Below are 15,663 nucleotides of genomic sequence, written 5' to 3'. Positions count from 1 at the left end.
AATAGCCCATTACTCTTTGTAGGTATTTCCCCCGTCAAAGTTTGTCTAAAATTATCTTTCAATCTTTACTCTTTCAAAGACAGTATAAAGTTACCTGACATATTTTCGTGTAAACTTAACGACAAGCCAAGTGTCTCCAGTTCATTCCGTACTCAATTTTACCCAAGCAAATTTTTTTCTTGAGTAGATCTTTATAGCACGGTGTTATAAGCTTACAAATTTGCAAAAAAAAAAAAAAAAAAAAAAAAAAAAAAAAAAAAAAAAAAATTGCGTACTGACGCAGAATTTGCGTTTCAAGTTATAAAATGATCAATCTTTTAAATTATTTAATATTTCAGATGAAATAATCTTCAGAAACAAATCCTCAAAGCATAAACGAATTAGGATAACGAACCATTTTATTATAGCAGTTCCCATTTTTTCTTTAATATAACGCTCTTTTTCCTGTTTTTCCTCAACACGTTTTCTTCCACGGAAGCTTCAAGATACCCTGAGAGCAATTTCTTTTATTAATGTTCGCGACCGTGTTTGAACTTAATTGTTTAAGTATTGATATTTAACGTCATTTACAAATACCAATAAAATAACCCCATGAAATAAAGGAGATATATTGAAAAATATCAAAGCCCACAAGACGAGTTTCATACCTGTTATTACCTGGCTTGGGAATTGCAGCGGTGCATAATTAACAGGTTTGTTGTAAACGAGCTTTTGGTCAACTACAATGCATTTAAAATGCATCAGCAATCAGTAAGTTTGCCAACTGACGACAGTTAATCTGAAAGACTACCAGCTCTTGATATGATCTAAACCACCTGAGGTGACCATGATCTAGAGCATCGCAACTATTGTCACCGAAGTTAGTAAGTAAGTCACGGAAGACCGTCACAGACAAAGAAAGATTGTCAACGAGAGCTGCAATTTTGGTGAATCCCACGGCAACACACCGAGGCATAACGAAAATTCCTCAACTCCGTTCAACACAACTTTCATTAACTTCTCCGTCTGTACGCACCATGGAGCTCAGTTGAGTCTCATAGACATTTATCGTGATTGTCGTCACAGTACCACGTGACCCAGATCTGTTGCTTCATTTTTGCATATTGAGGTGAGGTTTACTAAAACGCTTTTTTTCTACTAATAGATTGTTTTTATAATTTTTAAATGGCGGGGATCGATTAAAACATACCTCTAGTGTATAGATTGAGTGCTGTATCTTCAAAATTCGAGAAATGGATTTTTACATGAACATTGTCCTTTAAAATATATCAGTACAATTAATGTGATACAGTTTTATATTTGATATTTTATTTGGTATAAATGTGACAGGAAACAATTTTACCAGATAAAAATCATTCAAAATAAATAATCTGACAATGATATATCAATATTCAAAACTAAAATCTCAATACAGTACTTTAAAGACGTATTTCATGATATAAATAAAAAAGAACTATAAATAGTAAGTAGTAAATGGATGATGTCTTTATGTATGTACACAATGAGATGAGATGGGACAAAAAAAAAAAAAAAAAAAAAAAGGACAGACAAATCAAAAAATTCTACAAGTTGTGACAAGGCATTTACCTTGCCCATGTCTGACCAATTTCTGTTGAACTCTATGAGTAATAAGTTATTATTCTAAAAAACAAACCAGGTCAAACATTATACTTTATGCAGCCATTTGTATGCTTTTTGTTCATATAATTTTTAAGATCTCAACAAAACGGTTTCAAAACCTTATTCTTGATAAGTTCTAAAGAAAAATGCACCATCAATTTAAAGAAAAATCTGCACATCTTTTTTGGTGCTTGTGCAAAGAATAATAAAACACTACGATCTGGATGAAAGTTGACAGAAAAAAAGAAAAGGCGACTGATCTGCTGATGGTCTCCCAGCCTCCACATGTGCCGTCCTTGAAGAGGTCTAGCAATTAAACCTCGGAGCCAATATTTAATCTGTTTTATTGGTGCACATGGAGATGGGGAGACCATCAGCAGATTAGTTGCCTCTTCTTTTGTGTAGAGTCCACCATATTTGAACCATGGATCAGCAGATCCTCGGATCTTCTGTTCTGAATGGCTTCTAAATGTCTATGGCACAATGGGATGTCTCTTTAACCTGACTGGTGAATGCTGCGATCCCCTGCCTAAGATAACCCTCCAGTCTGTGACTACACTCTGGATATTCCTAGGGCAGGCAATATCTTTATGCAACCTGAATCTGTTACAGGTGTTCTCTTTTTCTCTCATATGGGGAGTATTCACAACCAGTTGATCTGCTGGCCAACTTATCCACAGGTCAAATATGGCGTGACCCACTGGAAAAACATGGCGAGATTGAATTGTTCTGCCCTGCTGGGGACGGCGTGAGTTGAAAGCAAGAATCTATTGTCAAGTGCACGCCATATTTGATCCGAGGACTAGTTAGTCCACAAATCTACTAGGTTGTGAATCAAGCCATATATAACAGGTCCTGCTAGCTGCCATATGGTGTCCACGTTGGTGGGTGGGATCGAGATTGCACAGAGTCAAATTCCCTGACTAGATCTTCCACCTGTCTGCTGCTGGACTCCTGAAAATGAGACAGAACAATACTCAAAATGAGCTGATCAGGCATGAAGCAAGAAAGGTGTCGTAACTCTTACCATCTACATTACCCTTTTTTTCTTTTCCCTTCTCTCTCTCTCTCTCTCACACACACACACACAGAGAGAGATAGAGTCACACCCTTCTCTCACCCCCTCTCTCTCTCTCTCTCACATAATCTCTCTCTCTCTCTCTCTCTCTCACACACACACACACACACACACACACACACACACACCTTCAGCTGGTTATATTTCCTGCCCATGTATCTGGCATGGTCCCTCTCTGCCTGGAGTTGTGCCTGCATGGTGCCCAGGGCCTGCCTGGTCTCCTGCTGCCCCATCTCGGCATAGTCGGCCAGCTTGGTCACTGTCTGCCTGCTGGCCTGGAGAACACACAGACAGAACAGAACCAATCAAGTCTAGAATAGCAGGGGCGAACGGAAAACATCTTCTGGGTCTTACGGAAGACGTTCAGAATTTTTCAAGTTGACACTGATGGGCATCTAATTTTTTCTGTCGGAAGACGGTCAAAAATGGAGGATGGATCAACAAAGATAATTTGGAAGACTGTCAGAAAATATTGCTGGATCCACCCCTGAATAGGCTTTGGCAATAGCTGTTTAAGGCATACTGTATAATGAATCTTTCGGCCCATTCTCAATGAATTAATTGACCTCGAGCTACTGTGCTCTACACTATGGGGACTCTCACTGATTGCACTCAGATGAACAGACTCCTCCTCCTCTTGTTTATCGTAAAATCACCATTTTTTTTTTTGTATTTTACTCAATGCCAGAAGGCGGCATGTTAATCTGTTAATCTCCATGCATTCAGCAAGAGTCCCTGTAGAGTTAGTAGCTAGGTTGATAAATTCATTGAGAATGGACCCTTAGATCTTTCGATGAAAAAAAAAAAGAATTTTACAGAAAATTATAGCAATTTTCCAACATTTCATAAAGATATATCAAAAGTATGATTTATAAGCCTGTTTTGACTTTCTTATTTTTTATAAAGTCACTCTCATAGTGGAGATGGAAATAAATGAATTGCTGGCATAATGCGTAAATAATAACTACAAGGACCCACCTTGACATCCTTCTAGCCTCCTCAACAGTCTTCCATGCCCCCCCCCCCCCCCCCCCCCCCCCCCCCCACTCCCAATACAAACAAAAACATCAACTAAAAAGACTAACTTTCAACATCCTTCTAGCCTCCTCAGCAATCTCCTGTGCCCTCTGCCTCTCCTCTTCCACCATCATTCTCTGTTCTAAGGCCGCTTGCTCCATCTCGGCCTGAGATTGCCTGGGATTGAAACATTTTGCTAATACTGACTGAGGTGCTGTATTTGTTTAAGTGCCCCCAGTCTGGTGGTCATTTATTGGCCAAAAAATTATTTTTATTTTTAAGTATCATCTTTCACCATAAAGATTATAATAAATGCGAGAGATAATATGATTTATACGTTTTCTATTTCTTATAATCTCTCATCCTAATTTTCATAATTATAAATGCTTACTGACATCTATCATAAATCCAAAGATAGAGTAAGAGCAAAAACTAGAGAGAGAGAGAGAGAGAGAGCGCGCGCGCGCGAGCGAGCTTGTGTACCTGGACTTCACAAGTTCAGATTGCAGCTTCTCAAACTTGGACTTGAACCATTCATGGGCATCCTGCAGACTGTGCGATATCTGCATAGACTCGTCGTTGGCCTCCATCAGTTTCTCTTCGGTCTTCCTCCGCAGTTCTTCAAGTTCTTGTTCCCTTTTCCGAGCTTCCTAAAACAAGAAAATGAATTATGTGTGATTAAAAAATACATATTCCTGCTAGTTATGCTTCACTAAATAATTTCAGGTTATTTGAATTGTGCAGATGACAAAAAAAGAAAAAATATATTCAAATATACGTTCTGTGAATTTTGTCTGATTGTTGACTTGCCCTGTATTTCCTATGTAGTTCTTCTCTCTGCTTTCTCTCTGTTTGGAGCTTGTACTCACCCTGTATTTCCTATGTAGTTCCTCTCTCTGCTTTCTCTCTGATTGGAGCTTGTACTCACCCTGTATTTCCTATGTAGTTCCTCTCTCTGCTTTCTCTCTGACTGGAGCTTGTACTCACCCTGTATTTCCTATGTAGTTCCTCTCTCTGCTTTCTCTCTGACTGGAGCTTGTACTCACCCTGTATTTCCTATGTAGTTCCTCTCTCTGCTTTCTCTCTGATTGGAGCTTGTACTCACCCTGTATTTCCTATGTAGTTCCTCTCTCTGCTTTCTCTCTGACTGGAGCTTGTACTCACCCTGTATTTCCTATGTAGTTCCTCTCTCTGCTTTCTCTCTGACTGGAGCTTATACTCCTGGTCCTCCAGCACCTGGCTGGTTTCTAGCTGAGCCTCAGAGAGACCGCGTATCTCCGCCTGAAGTGAGGCTATCTGAGACATGAAACTCTGGACTACATTGACCTGATGAGATGAAAGTAGTTCATTCAAAAATAAACAGATAAAGAAATCCATTTATTTATTTATTTATCAAAATGTTAGTTAACTTCTTGCATGAAGTGGGCATCAATATAAAAACGTCAACCATTTATAAAATTAACATAAAATTCAAGTGTGCAAATGCCACCATCTTGAAGATGATGATATGACAAATTGAATGTAACTGAAAATTTCATCATTATAATTTTAAATGATATATTCAAAGAATATGCAATATATCAGTTGCTAATATATGATCATAATACCTGTTCTTCATTTTTCTTCGCATATTCATCTCTCATCCTTTCTAGTTCTTTTACTTCATCTGCTATAACCTGTTTGAAATTAATCATAAAGTCTTTACAAACTTGCAGAAATGAAAATACTGATTTTCAAATAGCATACCATAAATACAGCAAACATTACTTTTTTTATTTCAATAAACATCTATTATTTTCCAGCAAAGCTTTAAAACACTCCACTTCTGTTGACTTTAAGTAAAAGCAAATAAAAATTTTAATCTCCATCTACAATTAACATCATACTTACAAAAAATAAATAAATAAGAAAGAAAGAAAAGTGAACATTGTGATCATGTCAATGGCCCACACATTCTGTGCAATATTTGCAAAATTGTTTTATAGTACTTTTTAATTACCATTGATTTCTTTCTCCATACTGGTGGGTACTCCAGTATAAAGCAGCGAAAAAAATTATTGGGCAAGTCAAAATAATGAAAATATTATACAAAATGGGACTCAAATATTCATGTCTTTGTGGAATGACCTCCCCCCCCCCAAACGAAAAAAAAAAAAAAAAAAACACTCCAGACCAGTGCTTTAAATCACTCCATATCCACCCCCTCACCCTGAGTTTGCTGATGGTCTCCTCCTGTTCCTGTCTCAGTTTCTGCAGGTGCTCTATCTGGCTGCGGTGCCTGGAGATCTTCTCCTTCTGTTCCTTCACCTGGTGCCCCAGTTCTGTCGCTCGGTGCCTCAGCTCGTGGTTAGCGCGCGACAGCTCCCCGTTCTTGCTGACTAGCTCCTCGTTTTGCTTCCTTACCTAGGTCCGGACAAAGATAATTTGGCATATAAAATGTACACTTAGAAGGGTTAAAAATGTACACCTTAGCTAAGAGCAAAGGAAAGTCTACTGAAATGCCCTAGTGGTTATAACATTGTAAATGAACTAAAAAGCTTGTTTTCACAAATAAAAAAATATTCTCTTACACAAAGACACACATCAAAACACACACACACACACACACACACACACACACACACACATCATGTACATGTAAATACTTCATTCCAAAAAAAGATCTAGGTAACCTACCTCTGTCATATCTTTGTTGGTTTTCTTCACAGCTTTGTCCCTCTCCTGTCTCAGCTGCTGTCTCATGTTCTCCAGGCGTTCTTCATAACTCTGCACCTCCTGTTTTCTCTCTTCCAACTCCTGGCCCCTGGAATGAGTTATTAAAACTTCATGTGCAAGCATGATATGTTAAAATCAAGTTTGTCTGAAAGGTGTTTCTCCCTCATAAATCCTAAAGAAAAATGTTTTCATTAAATGACCTGCAAAATGGATTTGAGTGACAGAAGCTCACAATATTATACCTGCCCATAATTTTATCAAAAACTGGCCCAACCCCTACCTCTACCCTCCTTTATAGTTAATTTTTATCCAAAATGTCACAATTTTAAAACTAAGGGCTGCCTTGATAAAGTCAAATTTTTGTTTTTAAGTGGATCAAAAATGAAACCAACTGCCCTTATTTGGAAAAGATGAATGAGAAAGTTCCAGAAAAGCAAAATTCAGAGCCTTTTAAAACAATGCAAAATTCTTTACCTGGCTTCCTTCAACTGTTCCATCAGATAATTCTTTTTCTCCACCTCATTCTGCAATCTCTCCACGGTGGACTGAAGCTTACCGTTTGATGAGAGTAAACCATCCAAGGAATTTGCCATCTTGATATTATCATTCTTACACTTCTCCAGGGCCTCTCTCAGTGGACCAATCTGAAGCCAAGTAACAAATATGTTAAGAAACCAATGTAAATTGAAAATGAGGTTATATATGAGCTTTGGAAATTAGCTTTTTCTGTTCTTTATTAATTTCATAACCATCTCTACAGGAACACAACTGGAAGCAAGCTCGTGGAAAGGACACACTTTTTGTCAAATGTCTTTTCAAACAATATTTCCCATCAAAAATTAACATTAATTTGTTGGATTTCATTATTAAATAAGTCTGCAACGTTTTCACTATCACCTCATTGGACTCAAGTGTTTCCATGGCAATAAGCCTGGCTTGAAGTGTCTCCACCTCTTTCTGCATCCCATGCATGGCCTGCTGGACCTGGGACCTGAAACAACAGAGAATCAATCATAGACCCTTTTAGTGCTACACTTTTCTGTATTAAAAAACTCTGAGCAATTAACAACTCAATAATGCAGGTATTCTACACTTAGAGAGTCACTGAAATGGAGCTCTCATTCACACTATGCAGGCTGACCACATTAACTTTGATTGGTCCAAACAATTAGAAGTCAACTTGTCAAAGCTCACTCCCCCCATACCCACCAACAAAACTGTAAGTGGTACACTATAGATAAGTGTAAAACAATATACAAAAAGGGAAGTCTGAATCAAAATTTCATGGTCTGAAGATGAAAGCTATAAATAATTTCCTGTAGAGCGAATACAGCACTACAAAAAGGTTTCACAATTCTTCCATCTGTTGGTTATTCAGTGATTATTCTTGCAAAGATATAATGACCCCTGAACCCTTTTCATATTCAAATAAATATGTTCTGATCTTAATCACACAGTATATGTTACCTTTCTTTCCGAAGTTGCACAATTTGTGTATCTTTCTTGCCGAGTTCTGTCTGCAGGTGCTCCATGGCCCTCTGTAACTGAGAGTGGGAGGCCACCACACTCTCCAGGGTTGCTGCAATCTTCTTGTTGTCTTCCTTGGCATCAGAGAGACTCTGCTGGAAGCTGTAGCCCTGCACTCACAAAAGAAATCCATGTGAATGAGTGTGTGTGTGTGTGTATGTGTGTGTGTGTGTGTGAGAGAGAGAGAGAGAGAGATTGAAATTGCAAACAGAATGTGTGTGTGTGTTTGTTTTCCTGATCAATTCAATTCAATTCAAACAGAACGTTGTCAGAGTTAACTTATCTTTCTCTTTTACTCGTGTTAAAACTCTGATAGCATTTTCATCAGAGCTAACAAGCCCTCCTTATCAAAAAAGGCCTTTTGAATTGAATTGAATAACAACTATCTTGCAGATGAGGCCAAATCTCTTACCTTCTGTCTCTCCCTTTCCTCCAGTGCCTGTATATGTGCCGCCAGTCTCTGTGTCTCCTTCATGGCCTCATCCCTGGCCTGAATGGCGAGGGCAAAATCCTCCTCCTTCCTCTGGCCCACAGCAGACACCTGCTTCAGCTGACTCTCTAGTCTCTGGAGGCTGATTTTGCAATTGCCCAGGTCATTCTGTGCCTGAAATTGCAAAATTCTTAAAATTATTTAAGATTTAGAAAATATGCGACGTTTCTTTTCTTAATGCCAGAAAATATTCTAGGCATCTATTTTTGTTGTCTTATAAATTGTAAATCCTAATTCAGTTTATAACTACTTTGTACTAAAATCAGATTTATACAATTAATATGATTTATAAGCTATCGCTAAAACCATAAAGGAAATGTCTTATAAATTGTAGATCCTAACTCAATTTTTTTTAAAGTACTTTGTACTCATATCTGACTTTTTACATTTAATATGATTTATAACCTATCAACCATCATGCAAATTCTCACTGAAAATGTTTTTTTTTCTCAGTTTTATAACAACTCTTTGGGGCCTTCTCCCATTTCAATCCACTTTTAACCCACTCCCACTCTAAGACCTTCAGTTGGTATGTTATTCCCACTAATCTAACTTTTCTATCCATGAATGAATCTCTCTCTCTCTCTCTCTGACACACACACTCACATGCGAGTACACACACACACACACACACACACACACACACACACTTGTACAAACCTTGGTATATTTTCCCTCCAGAGCCTGGTTTATCTTCCTGAGCTGTGCCAGCTCCGCCTTGGAGCCAGACAAACTCTCCATGTCTCTCTGCAGCTGCTCCAGTTTGGACTGCAGCTTTCCCTTCTCATAGGCCAGCTTGTTCTTCTGCTCCGTCATCTCTGCAATAACATGGTCCACTTGGTGCTGGGCTTGCTGGATAAAAACAGAAAAGAGAAGTGTTTTACTACATTGGAAGATACTGCATCCAAACGATGCCATACCATAGCATAACATAATGATACTATTACACATACTAATACCATGCCACTCCATTATCCATGCTTCTCTGCTACTCATGCATATAAGAAATGTTTTTTATGAAAAGATTCAAGTTGAATAAAGAATATTTCAGAAATAAGGAATATGTCAGCATCCCCATAGTTTTTTTTCTTTTTGCACTGAATATGGCAAGCTGAAAATGACTTCAGTTGGGCAAAACCAAGTTACACAAACTTATAGTTAAAAACTTAGCAACAGTTATATTTTAAAAATCTTGCACAGAAGAGGAAAATGGCTTTTAGTTTAACCTTCAATTTTTATGGTTCAAGAACCCGATTCTACCTGTTGTTGTTCCACTGCCCCCATTCTCTCCATCAGCCTGGTGTTCTCTTGTTCCAGCTGATGGCTGGCCTGTGTTAGTGTCTTGATTTCTAGGTGAGCTTGCTGTAACTCTGCCTGCAGTCTCGTCCTCTCCTCAGCCATCCCATCCACTGCCTGGTTGACCTGGGGTATAATAATAATAATAATAATAATAATAATAATAATAATATTAATAATAATAATAATAATAATAATAATATCACCTAATATGGAAAATCAAACCACACTATAACTTAATAATAATGGTAATAAAGTAATTCAATCACTATTCAATTCATTTAAATAGGGTTAGGGTTAGGGTGATCAGATGCAAAAGTAAATAACAGTAATCATCAAGTTACAATATTCAGACATGATAACAAGAAAACTGCATATAGCAGGTATGATTTTGTACCAGACAAACAGTTTTTTTTACAAAGTTAATTCAAATTCAATGTAGAAAAATTTAAATTGAATTTTATTTGTGTCAATTTTTTTAAAATTCAGTGGCCAACCCCTCACCTCTTCCAACAAATTTTCCTTATCTTTTAACACACCATCTTTCTCGTTTTCCAAGCTGTCTAATGTCTTCTGTAGATTCTCCATTTTTCCTTGAAGCTTCTTCATTTCTTCTTCTGCTATCTGAGCCTGCTGGTCCAGCTCATTTTTCAGTTCTTTGTTCTGATTTCGAAGCTGCTCACTGTAAAGAAATAAACCATACCATACCAGTACTTTGTTGAATTCAAAATTAAACAAGACCCTAGGAGATCAAAGGGGTATAACTCCCAAAAATGAGGTATGTTGAGCAGGTCGATAATTCTGCTATTTTGTCTCTTTTAAACATAGTACACTTGGAAATTTATGTGCACCTGGTGACTACATTTCTTATGTTTGTCCGAAATGTACTCATAAAATAGGGCACAGATGCTGAGCTTACTTACACCCTGATTTGGTAACCCTTTCAATGCACATTAAAATAAGTTAGCTAAACACCTATGCTATATTTCATGTGCACATTTGGGCCGAAGTTGACGAAAATACAACATCCTAATGTCCAGATTTCTGGATTAATCAGGAGACTTCAATCTCTTGAGTCTAGATACACACTTCAATCCTCACTTTCTTCCCTCCAACTCCTCCTTTTCTTTTCTCTCCTTCCGGAGTTCTTCTTTAACAAATACCACTTCTGACTGGTCTTTAAACTTTTCTTCCCACTCTTCTCTCTCTGTCTGTAATCATACATAGTAAACGTTATAATATGAACACATTCAATATTCAATCATTATAAGTGTCTGTAAGGTTTTAGAGCATGCTCATGATGTCATGCACAATGCCCCTATAGGTTCAAATGCAGTTGTATTTATGCATGTTTCTTAGCAATTACATGAATTGCAGTTCTCCTTTCTTCACAATCATATTTGGAATACCAGAACCTTGACATACCTACCTGCACTTGTCACATACCTGCACCTTATCGCACCTACCTGAACCTTGTCATACCTACCTGTATTTGCTGTTCAAACTGCTCCCTGAGGTTGGCTGCTTCCTCTGAAGCTGAACTTAAAGCTTTGTGCAGCTGACTGTTCTCTTGTTCTAGCTGTATGTGGGTATCCTGAATTAGAAAAAATTAGACCTAGACAGAAAAGTTTGCAAATATACATACACTAAAAAGGTGTAGAGAAATATAGAAAAGATATGATATATATGAGAGTTACATATTTACCAATGGTCAATTAATCTGCCCCCTATTAAAAGTTACTCGATTGTTTTTTTTTCAAAATAAGTGTTTTTGTAGTAATCTTTTAAGAGATTACTACGGAGAGTTGCCATCTACAAAGGTCCATGTGGCAATGGCAAGTACAGATTTGAAGTGTGATAGCCACCATTTTGATGGTAAAATGAGTTTTATTATGTTGTTGCATTTATTTTGGAATTCTTAATCTCATATGAAGAGTTGTTATCCCTTTAATAACTAACCCTGTGGTCATCAAATAGCTGCTGCATGCCCTCCAGTTGTTTGTTCAGGTCTGCGTAGCCAATCTTAATCTTCTCCATCTCTCCAACCATCAGCCCTTTCTCATTTTCAAGTGCCTGAATTTTAGCTTTTTTACTTTCTGAAAATAAAAATTGTAAATAATGAACAGTAAAAACTGATGGTGATATGGTTTTGAGGTTTTGAAATATCAGATCAGATAACGTTAGATGGATATTGTGTCAATCTTATAACATGCCACATCCAATTCAATGCCATATAGTTAAAGCTGCTCCTCTAACCTACCCTGAGTGTCAGAGCAACGTAAAAGCTAGCTTGCTAAATATACCTTGTGGTGGAGTCGCTTTTACTAACTCTGAAGACCAGCGGCCATGAAAGTTTTCCATCAATCAAATTGAACTGCTCCGCAGTGAAAATGCAGTTGAATGTCATCAGACCAAAATAAAACGTAAAACAAATTTAATTCTGCTTTATTTAATTTTATTTGCTGTATTTTAGATGTTAAGTGAAAAAATAAATAATATTCTTCGGAAAGAAAAGATATATCCAATGTTTTTGTATTTTTTGCTTATCAAAGAACATTTAGTCCTGAGATATACACGTGCACAATACATGTGCTTGCCGTGTGCCAAATTTGACAGCTACACTGTATGCCCGATACCACTATAAGGACTGCGCAATGGCTACACGAAAATAAGTTTTTACAGCAGAATGTTGCTTGTTTTGTGGCACTGACCTTCGACTGCATTTTCACTGATATTTTCAATTCAAACTTCTAACTCCGCGTCAGGCACTTCTTGTCTCGCCTGCACGAGACTTCAGCGCAAGGCGGGAAAGGCAGCGCAAGGCGGTCAAACCTGTGACGTACGAGACTTATGACTTCCAAATATGGATCCAGGCGGACACAGCTGTGACGTGTGACTTCCAAATATGGAAGCGCCCCAGGCAGAATTTTGAAGAAGAACGCCCCCGAGTTGCCACTGTTCGCTAGAGCCTGGTATTGCTACTATGGGTTATATATGAAATCAAGATCGAGCTGGCAATACCGGAATCTAGAACCTAGGGTACTCTAACCATAATCTGGCTTAACACCTTCCCCCCACCCCCCACCCCACTTTCCAAGTTAAATTTAGATGTATATTTAGTAAATCTTGTATCATACCATACCTAATTCAATGCTGTATAGTTTAAGCTGCTCCTCTAGTTGTATCCTGGCTTGGTGGTCCTCCTGTGCACGTTGACGCGCCCTGGCTCCATCCTGTCTCAGTACAGAGCAGTCTGTGGACAGGGTTTTTACCTGAAAAGAGAAGAAAAAGCTTTGGTGAAACAGGTTTTTTTTTCACTGTCTCCTGCAGAAATGGCAGAAAAATAAACTGATGACTCAGTAATGACACCAAGGCCATTTACTGAATAGTTAAATTGTCTTGCCTTGTAGTCGCGACCTTCAGTCTCTTTACTCTTACACAAAGAAAAAAAATGCTATCAAAGGTAATATCATATATCATTTATATTTCATAATGTGATTAAAATCTTTAATATCCCCTTATTCCTTGTGCCTTTCTGTGACTTCGACCAATCTCAAAGGGGAACAGTTCCTGGACATTTCTCTGCCTTTAAAACACATATATTCCTCTTAAGAATTACAAGTGTTAACTATTTCACAGGTTGTTTTACATTAACTTTCCAAATATATAAATTTCATCATCTGGCTTGTATATTTTGATTCAAACTTGTCTAGTAGTTACTGAGGTCCAAAGGAGGACTGAAAAGTTAAAGACACACAGTGTCAAGCATAAATAATATGAGAGTTAGAGCCTCACTTCACCCCTCTCAGCTTCTACCACTTCCTCTAACTGGTGTATCCTGCTGAGCAGTGTATTGTGGGATTCCTCCAGACTGGAGCGCAGATTCTGCTCCCTTGCCAGCTCTTCTCTCAGTCCAGCCAGCTGCCTGGAGAGCTTCTGTTTTGTGGACTTGAGATCTTCCACTTTATTAGCTGTGTCAGCCTGTGAGAGGAGCAATAATAAAATTCAGCCATTCAAAAGGTTTTTAACAAATATACAAAAATCTGACAGAACGCTGAAACACTTAAAATTCATTTTTTTTTTATAAATGATTGTTTTCTGTAGTGAATAATGATGCTACATATGCATTCACACTGTGATCCATCACTGAATTTAGCTTTTTAATCACCATGTAATTTTCCTTCCTTCTTTCTCTCTCTATTCCTCATCAGTATCTCTCTCTCTCTCTCTCAAACACACACACACACACACACACACACACACACACACACACACACACACACACACACACACACACACACACACACTCCCCATTCTCTCTCTCTCTCTCTCTTCACTTACCCTTGTGCTGGTAGCTACCTCCAGTGCCTCCTGCAGCCTCCTCACTTCCTCCTCTGCCTGCAGTCTGGCCTCCTTGTCTTCTTTTAGTTCCTTGCGACATCTCCCCAAGTCCCTGTTAAGTTTTTTCAATTCACGCTCATTCACTTCATTTAACTGAGCCAGTTTTTCCTCTGCAAAATCAAAATTTGGTACAATAATAATAATAATAATAATAAAATGTGAATTGCTTTCAAACATCACGTATCAAGGAAACAGCTTTTCAATAAACAATCTTATAGATTCAGTGTTTCAAAACACAGCAAAAAAAAAAAAAAAGAAAAAGGAAAAAAAACTCATGTCAAGCATAACAGAACTACACCATTTTTGAGACTGTACACTTATCTGAGACTGAATTCTACCTGTAACAATGGTCTCCTTCTTCCTCAAATCAACCTCTGCCTGCAGGGTGCAGATGTTCAACCTCAAGGACTGAATGATGCTCTCTAACTTGCAAACCCTGCTTACGAGTGTTTCATAATTTCTAGAAAAAAAAAATGTTTCCTACTCTGTCAAGATGTAACTTTCCAAACTTAATTTCAAATTCTTTTCAAAGAATATCAATAAATTCCTATATCCCATAGTTTATTAAACATGTTATCTTATACCTAGAGAAAAATATGTTATACCCATACACATATTTCTTTTCAAATGAAATCATCATAGTTAAACATTTTGTGTTAAGTTTGCCAAAAATGCATAAAAAAATCTCTTAATCTACCAACCTATGCAATATATCAGGATCTGCCATCCTCGGGGTGTAATATGACAGCCTCTCCCCTCTGTGGTCTCTGTTTGGATTCGGATTCATTCCCATTTCTCTCAGAACAGAGACCAACCCCTTGGCATCCTCCTCTGCAGCTTGAAGACGTTGTGATAAGACATCCAAAGTCTGCTGCGGTGGGGAGTCATGAGCCAGGGGCATGGGAGGAATGGCCGCATGGGACATAGTCTGAGTATGTCATGCACCTTTACTAGTATTTGTTACGCTCGTTCATTGGAGATGGAGTCCTGTAAAATTAATGTAAAACGGAACTCTCTATATTTTGAACACTCAATATATTCAGGACGTAACTGCAAGTATTGGAACTCATATGCTTCTGATTCCACCTCCCATACAACAATCCCATTCTTAATTAGCATAAAAATAAAACAGACATGTATAAAGAGTCCGAGTGTGAGAATCTGACAGTCGGTTGTAGTAAAATTAACAACAGAACAACTACTAGTTTTGTCAAATCAGCCAATCATTGGATAAGAACTATAACCCACTGTGTGTTAAATGAAGAATGTGACTTTTCCTAGAATTTTTCATTAAATATCCAAATACGTCTGCACGCGATGACTTATTTCAAATTTTTACCTTACAAAAGTTGAATTTTCCACCTATCTCGGCCATTTTGAAACAAACACAAAATTCTGAGATTTGATTGGCTGACCTAATTTTCACTTCAAGACAAGCCAATGGCTTATTTTGTGAAGCTGTAGGTACGGTTTGTTTGGGATGATCAATAATGCTCAACTGTACCCGTGCTTTTGCTTC

The 15,663-nt window shown here is 37.8% G+C and overlaps 1 protein-coding gene across 3 annotated transcripts; it reads right to left on the bottom strand.

Annotated features, from left to right (window-relative positions):
- Positions 1 to 1,286: 1,286 nt before the first annotated feature.
- On the bottom strand, positions 1,287 to 15,558 carry LOC106161216 (coiled-coil domain-containing protein 150). Of its 3 annotated transcripts, none has more exons than XM_086996276.1 (24): positions 15,484 to 15,558; positions 14,846 to 15,131; positions 14,483 to 14,604; positions 14,085 to 14,254; positions 13,539 to 13,724; positions 12,886 to 13,015; positions 11,703 to 11,839; positions 11,230 to 11,337; positions 10,845 to 10,954; positions 10,248 to 10,425; positions 9,708 to 9,869; positions 9,108 to 9,299; positions 8,370 to 8,561; positions 7,898 to 8,067; positions 7,328 to 7,421; positions 6,905 to 7,074; positions 6,392 to 6,518; positions 5,924 to 6,118; positions 5,323 to 5,391; positions 4,880 to 5,041; positions 4,199 to 4,365; positions 3,784 to 3,892; positions 2,827 to 2,973; positions 1,287 to 2,574 (listed from the first exon to the last, which is right to left on the bottom strand). In XM_086996276.1, the coding sequence occupies exons 2-24, from the start codon at positions 15,067 to 15,069 to the stop codon at positions 2,479 to 2,481; spliced, it is 3,417 nt and encodes a 1,138-aa protein (XP_086852402.1). In that variant the 5' UTR covers positions 15,070 to 15,131; positions 15,484 to 15,558; the 3' UTR covers positions 1,287 to 2,478. The 3 variants fall into 3 exon arrangements, with proteins under 3 accessions (XP_086852402.1, XP_086852403.1, XP_086852404.1); XM_086996277.1 differs by having other exon boundaries at positions 15,393 to 15,510; XM_086996278.1 differs by having other exon boundaries at positions 15,489 to 15,508.
- Between the last annotated feature and the right edge of the window lie 105 nt (positions 15,559 to 15,663).

This window comes from Lingula anatina, chromosome 9, assembly GCF_051362555.1.
Source record: "Lingula anatina isolate TDL-2025a chromosome 9, LinAna3.0, whole genome shotgun sequence".
Taxonomy (NCBI): domain Eukaryota; kingdom Metazoa; phylum Brachiopoda; class Lingulata; order Lingulida; family Lingulidae; genus Lingula; species Lingula anatina.
This window is presented reverse-complemented; position numbering and strand designations above follow the sequence as displayed.